General features: G+C 45.4%; 1 protein-coding gene across 1 annotated transcript; it reads left to right on the plus strand.

Moving 5' to 3' along the window:
• Nucleotides 1-282: 282 nt before the first annotated feature.
• On the plus strand, nucleotides 283-900 carry LOC145409048 (uncharacterized). The gene has a single exon (XM_080279605.1). The coding sequence runs from the start codon at nucleotides 283-285 to the stop codon at nucleotides 898-900; it is 618 nt and encodes a 205-aa protein (XP_080135731.1).
• The last annotated feature ends 6,563 nt before the right edge of the window (nucleotides 901-7,463 follow it).

A 7,463-nucleotide genomic window follows, 5' to 3' on the forward strand; every position in this document is an offset into this window, starting at 1 on the left:
GATGAGTCCCAAGAGAACATTGTGTGGACACCAGACCACACCGAGGCATTCATACGTGTGAAGTCCGCCCTCACCAGCCCATCTGTCCTTGCCTCCTTTGACACCGACCTGTCCACATATCTTCAAACAGATGCTTCCCGGCTCAGCGGCATCGGATATGCCCTCCTGCAGGACCATGGCAGTGGCCTCTTGCGGCTAGTCTAGTGTGAGTCCCGCTTTCTTACAAACACTGAGACCTGTTATGTTACCATTGAGTTGGAGATGCTGGCTGTTGTTTGGGCCATGTCGAAGTGCAGGCTGTACCTCCAAGGATTGCAGCATTTCACACTGACAACGGATCACCGGCCACTCATACCAATCCTGAACCACTACTCACTTGACGTGGCTGAGAACCCCCATCTTCAGCGCCTGAAGGAGAAGATCTCGCCCTACATCATTACAGCCCTCTGGCATGCAGGCAGGTCGCTCAAGATCCCTGGTGCCCTCTCACTAGCACCTGTCAGCCACCCGACGCCAGAGGACAACTTAGTTTGTGCCGATGCTACAGCGCACCTCAGGGCAGTCATGATTGTGAACGCCACTACTTCCGACAAAGATCCTCCACAGCACACCGACCGGGCTCTCAAGGAGCTCCGAGACTCAGCAAAAGTGGATCCAGGGTACATCCACCTACGAGACTGTGTTACCTCAGGCTTCCCAGCCAACCGCTACGACCTAGACAGCTCTTTGCTCCCCTATTGGAAACTACGCGACAACCTCTCTGTAGATGGTGAACTTGTACTGTATGGAGCCAGGGTTCTCGTTCCTCAAGCCCTCTGCCGCCACACCCTGGCTCGCCTGCATGACAGCCACAGGGGTGTGGAAGCAACGAAGCGACGGGCAAGGCAGGCAGTCTTCTGACCAGGCATCAACTCAGACACCGCAAACACAGTCCATGCTTGTGAAGCCTGCCAGACGCTCCAGCCCAGCCAGCAGAAGGAACCTTTGATGAATGACGACAGCCCCACTAGGCCTTTTGAGTCTGTCTCTGCGGACTTCTTCACTGTCGCGGGGAAACCCTTCCTTGTGATTGTAGACCGACTCTCGGGCTGGCCTGTTGTCGTCCCGAGCCAAGGTGACACCACAGCCTCCAGTACCATCAGGATGTTCTGCCGTTACTTTCAGGACATTGGCGTACCTCTCCGCCTTCAGACAGATGGAGGTCCTCAGATCACCAGCAGCGAGTTTCGGAGTTTTATGGAGCGGTGGGAAGTCTATCACCCAGTGACTTCTCCACACTACCCGCAGTCCAACAGCCATGCCGAGGCGGCAGTGAAGTCCATCAAATACCTCATTCTTAAGACAGCCCCCTCAGGCAACATTGACTGCGAGGAGTTTGATCGGGGAATATTCGAGCTGCATAACACCCCGACCCCTTCAGGCCGCTCCCCAGTGTAGATCCTCTATGGCCACCCCCTGAGGTCATGTGTCCTGGCTCACCCACAATCATTTACAGAGGAATGGCACCCCAAAGCGGAGGACTGCGACCACCGTGCAGGTGCCCGTACTGGACAGGCGCAGGCCACCTATGACCAGCATGCACGCCCCCTTCCCAGGTTGAGTGTCAGGCAGACAGTCCGCATTCATGACCCGACATCTCACCGCTGGGACAAGGTTGGGGTCGTTATGGGCTGTGGCAGGTCCAGGAACTACGAAGTTCGTCTCCCCAGCGGCCGAGTCTATTGGCGGAACCGTTGCTTCCTCCGCCCAGTGAATCCCCCTGGTGTAGACCCCCTCCCCCATATCCCTGTGGCCCTTTGCACGGACCTGGAAAGAAAGTCCTTAGCTGTTGCCCCCCCATGTACCCCACTCCGTTCTGAAAGACCCAGGAACAAAGAGTCCGCTCGAGAGTAAACTATGAGCGTGAAGGGGAAGGGAGGTGTATGTATAGCATGTATGATCTCATATGCCTGTGATTAATTTATTTGTAATGCATGCATGTACCACTTATATTATTACTGACATGTGCCATTATTATATGCCTGTGTACACACTCGTTTTATAGGCCACGCATCCCTAGCCTTATATGTTTTGTCCTCCCCTAGCGGCACGTTATGTAACTAAGTTAGAGTTTGTTTACAAGTCTAGCTGCGTGCAGACTTACGGTGGCGGCCCCATATCTTGTACTCATTCACTTTAATATAAGGACCTACTTTAAGTGACATCGCATTTCCTTCCATCCCCTCCTAGTGGTAAGGAAATTGCTCTAAGGTGACGAATCTGTCCACACCATACAACGAGCCTTAGGCGTTTGAAAGCTGGCAGCTGGCTAGTTGTCCGAGTGCATTCATTATTAACAACGCATTTTAAATTATTTTTTAGACTTTCAATAACCGTTTGATAATAAGATGGCCCAAATATAATATTACATATTGCTATTTGCTAACATTAATTAAAAAACGGGGCCTTACTAAGTTATGGCCTAGATACGTTTGAAATTTTGAATTCTCGAAGCAGTCCAAACACGTCCACGTAAGGTTTTAAAAAGGACCTTGATTTTTATCCCTTCATGTTCAGCCAAAGTAAGGTAAATTATGTCATTACTGCTATAGCTTGTAAAATATAACTTTGTAAAACATCGGAATCGCAATGATATGTAACATACTCCCTGAATTATGATGAATGATAAATGGAGGGGGGGGGGGCTGCTCATAGGATGTCCTACTTGACTAAGCAAACGAATAATCAAATTTACTTGAGAGCGTTTTGCTGTTGCATCAGTTTGCATTAAGCTTTCTACTTTCGCATCATCAGCAAGTTTTCTTCTTTTTTTTCGTATACCTAGTTACAACTTACAGAGCTGTAACAAGGTATGGGCTGCGGGATATTTTAAAGTGACAGTAACATATAGCTTCTTTGCCCATGTTTAGTATTTTTCATTGGAGTTTCGATGTTTTACTAGGTTATATTTTACAAACTATTGCAGTAATGATATAATTTCAATTAATATGCCTGAATATGGGGGACACATTCAAGGTATGTGAAACTTCACGTGGAAGTGTTTTGTTCCGAAAATTCAAAATTTCGTACATATCTAGGCCCCGTTATTAAAGTAATGTATGCAAATGACCATATATAACATTCATTTTATTTGGGCACTCTTATCATCAAACAGATACTGACACCCATATATTAAAAGTAATTTAAAATGCGTCGCTAATAATGAATGCACTCGGACAACCAATCATCTGTCAACTTTCAGAAGCCTAAGGGTCGTCTCTTCTCAGCTTAAATGGGCTAGATGAAGGGAGTCATCATTCCTGACTTTTTCTAATGCCTTCACAAATTTACTAGGGACAGAGTCGTTGGTTTTCGTGAAAAGTGGTCTACATAATAAACCACAAATCATTTCATGTACTTCACTCGATTTCTTTTCCATCTGAAATATGGATCTTTCGACTAGCACTGAGTTTATCTTTCTCCCATACAAAAATGATGCACCATAACCCAAGACACACAGAGTCATGATCTAATTCTTTAAATGACAAGGTAATGGACGCACCCAGCTTTCACATGCGGTTCCAATAACTGTTTCCTGTCAGTCTTCGTAGTTTTTGTTCATGTTTTTTTTTTTTTCACTGCATTAGTCACATTGGTAAGCTGTTTATATCAATTAGAATATACTATTTCTTGATTTTCTGGCATAAGTAGGTTCCTAATGCACTGCCTCTTGTTGTCCGCGATTTTAACCCATCACGTCCCGAGGTTTTCCGCACCTCCGACATCCCCCGGTCCCGAGGTATTTTCGAATTTTTTTTTTTTGGCTAAAACCTTCGCTTTTGGTGAGAAACATCGAAAATTCATAGAGAAATCGCTCACCTGAGGTTTAAAATACCCAATCCAGGTAGGAGTTCCTCCTTACCTGATTTTTTTTTTCTTTTTTTTTATGCGAGGAAGAAGGAACCAAAGGCCATGAGCCCGCAGTAACAGTTCCCTCCAAGAGAAAAACAAAATACAATAGAGAGCCAAATTCAAGATCCGATCATTTTGAGATGCCTGGACACACTGCATTTGAAAGACTGGAGATCATAGGCAGCAGGAAATACAGACAGAGGGAGACAGTTCCAGAGCTGACCTGTTGCATAAATGAAAGACTGGGAATAACGGTTAACTCTTGCATTAGAGAGTTGGACAGAAAAGGGATGAGAGTTTGCTGCCAGACGGGTGCTACGCGCCCGTCGTAGAGGTGGAGGAATGCAAGCAGACAGTTCAGAGGAGCAGTGACCATTAAAGTAGCGATAGAAAAGAGATAAAGATGCAACAGAGCGGCGAAGAGACAGAGGTTGAAGGGAGTCAGTAAGAGGAGGAGAGTTAATGAGACGAAAAGCCTTTGACTCCACCCTATTGAGAAGAGCTGTATGTGGGGAGCCTTCCCAGACATGAGAGTTGTACTCCACACAGGGGCGGATAAAACCCCTGTATAGAGTCAACAATTGTGCAGGGGTAAAGAAAGAGCGGAGTCGGCTTAGCACACCCAATCTCTTGGAAGCAGATTTTACAAGAGATGTAATATGATTTTTCCAAGATAAGTCCCGAGTAATTGAAACCCCAAGCATGTTCAAGGATGATGCAGGATTAAGCTGAATATTATTAAACATTAGTGGGTATACCTGTGGAAGATTTTGTCGGGTTGATAGGTGTAAGAACTGAGTCTTAGATGCATTAAAGACAACCATATTATTTTTGCCCCAGTCAGAGATACGAGCCAAGTCAGACATTAGGTTTTCTAACATGCTGGCACCAAAGAAAACGAGTTCTATGGGAGGGTAACTATTTTATCCACTCATAAACAGTATTTATTTATTTACTTGGTACGAATGTATATGTAGTATGAGAGTATATTGGTTTTCAAGCAGTAATAAAGGCATTATAAGCATTGTTTCACTCACTAACTAATCACCATACCTGACCTTTTTTTGCCACACTACCTGATCATTATTTCTGGCTGTATCTTCTTCTAATGCTATGTAAACATTGTCCTCCACATTGTCATCGATTGGGGAATCACTCTGGCCCTGAATATCTTTACTAGCCAGGTCACTGGTAACAGGTGAATTGCCGAGACAATGGCATGAGGGGGGGAGGGGGGAGGTTATGCGGTGTAAGGCATTGTCCTTGCTTGGTATCTTGTAGAGGAATAGAGGAAGGTGTCCCATGTATACATACGAAAAATTACGCGCGAAAATTGAAAATTGTGCAAATTAGGGACCTTGCAATTGCACGACGTACTGGTACGTCGCCGGGACTGGCAAATGCAAATCGTTGCAATGTACGCATACGTCGACGGGACAGGGCGGGTTAAACTTGCTTTTTGTTTTTTCTTTAGTCTCTGTGTACCTTCTTAGAATGAAGTTCTCGTACTCGCAAAAGAGCTGGTCATCAATGCTGACAGGTCAGTCAGGCAAAAGGGACTTTGGAGTTACTTGCTCCTGCCAATATCTCTTAAGGAAACGCAGCTTCTCTTTTACTCGGTGTGCATGCAATAATGAGGAGAGAAAGTCCTGACAGAGATCTCGAAGACTGGCGTTATAGTTCGGGATAGCATTGTAGGCATGTGTAGTATCCATATTTGCAGACACTTTGCTTCACCCTGAAAATATGTATGCAAATTGACAACAGGAGAAGTAATATAAGAGACAGTAAGCACCTTCGCATATAATATCTTCAGACAGAAAGGCATTAAGGCATAAGGATAGATGTCTTATAAACACATCTGCAGCAGGGAGGGACACACAGAACAAAGGGTGACTTAACAACCTGATATACCATGCATATATATATATATATATATATATATATATATATATATATATCATAGAACTTGTGTAACCAGTGATTTCATGAAATTCCTAGGGAATTCGTGAAACGAGTTTAAACTAGGATGGGTTAATTATGGTTGGGTTAATTTAGGCTGTGGTTAGGTTAAGCTGGGATAATCTAGGTTACACTTAGGTTAAGTTAGGTTAGGTTAATTTAGATAAATGCTAAGTTATGTTAAGCATACGTATAAATTAACCTAACCTAACCTAACCCAACCCAACTAACCTAGCTTAACCTAATCTAAACTTAACCTAGAATATTCCAGCCTTACCTAATCGGAGCCTACATTAACCTAACATTAATTAACCCATCCTAATTTAAACTCATTTCACGAATCCCCTAGGGATTTCATAAAGTTGCTAGTTACACAACTTCCCTAATATATATATATATATATATATATATATATATATATATATATATATATTGCCAGACACATTAATCCTGTACGTGGTGACCTCAAACAAATCGCCTCCATGTCGCCCTGTACCCCGCCATTTCACTCCCCTGCTGCCAGCTCACCTCCCCCCCCTCCTCTCACATACCTTTCCACTCCATCCCTCCATCTCATCCTTGGCCTCCCCCTCCCTCTCCTCCCTCCACCTCACTTAAACACACTCCCTTCATCAGTCTCTCAGTCTCCATCTTCTCCACATGGCCAAACCACCTCAGTGTGTTTCTCCCAACGCTTCCTATCACATCCACATGTACACCACAATGCTCCCTCACATCCTCATTTGTCAGTCTCCATGTGACTCCACATGCTCCTCTCAATTAACTTATTTCCACTGCTCTCACTCTTGACTTCCGTCCCTCCAGCAAGGTCCAAGCTTCGCTTCCAGTTGGTATCACAATACTGTCATGTAGTATCTTTTTCACTTCCATGCTCACTTCCCAGTTTCTTATCACTGCTTTCAAGGACCCAGCAACTTTTCTTCCTTGTTGTACCCTTTCAAGCACTTCACCCTGTAAACTTCCCTGCTTACTCATCACACTACCCAAGTACTTAACCCCTAAAGTCCAAATCGCATCAGTTGATGTGATTTGAGTTTTATGCCATAATGCCTAATCGCATCAATTGAGCGGAGTCTGTAAAAAAACTGCGGAGCGCTTCCTCTGCCCCAATAATGACATACATGGCTTCAGGCCAATGAGAACTCATCCCTGAGTGGAGTAAGGGGGGATCGAACCAACCCGGGTGGTGGGGGGGCACCCCCCCCTCTGGGCGGCCTCCATGCCACCCTCTACCCCAATCCCTCACTCCTGCCTTGTCCCCCATCACCCTCCCACCCCTTCACGTACATGCATCTCTCCTCCCACCACCACCTCCTGTGTCCCTTCCCACCTACTCTCGCCCTCCTTCTACCCTGCTAGCCTAGTGTCCCCCCTGAACCCCACCCCATCCCTCCCTCTTTGTCCCTCAATACCCTCTCACCCCCTACAGACCCCCAAGAGGTATCAGGCCGCCAAAATGTTACAGAACACACTGAAGTGCTTTCTTCTCATGCGAAAAGTTGGTTATTTTTCCAACCCTCGTACCTATAGGCCTATTCCCCACAGCCTACTTCATCTCCCTATAGCCTAGTAATCTCCCCACACCTACA

Source organism: Coenobita brevimanus, chromosome 79, assembly GCF_032717465.1.
Source record: "Coenobita brevimanus isolate Jiangsu-jjx chromosome 79, ASM3271746v2, whole genome shotgun sequence".
NCBI lineage: Eukaryota > Metazoa > Arthropoda > Malacostraca > Decapoda > Coenobitidae > Coenobita > Coenobita brevimanus.

Excerpts from the sequence above, each read along its gene's own strand:
- LOC145409048 (XM_080279605.1), top strand. The coding sequence starts at position 283 with ATGTCGAAGTGCAGGCTGTACCTCCAAGGATTGCAGCATTTCACACTG.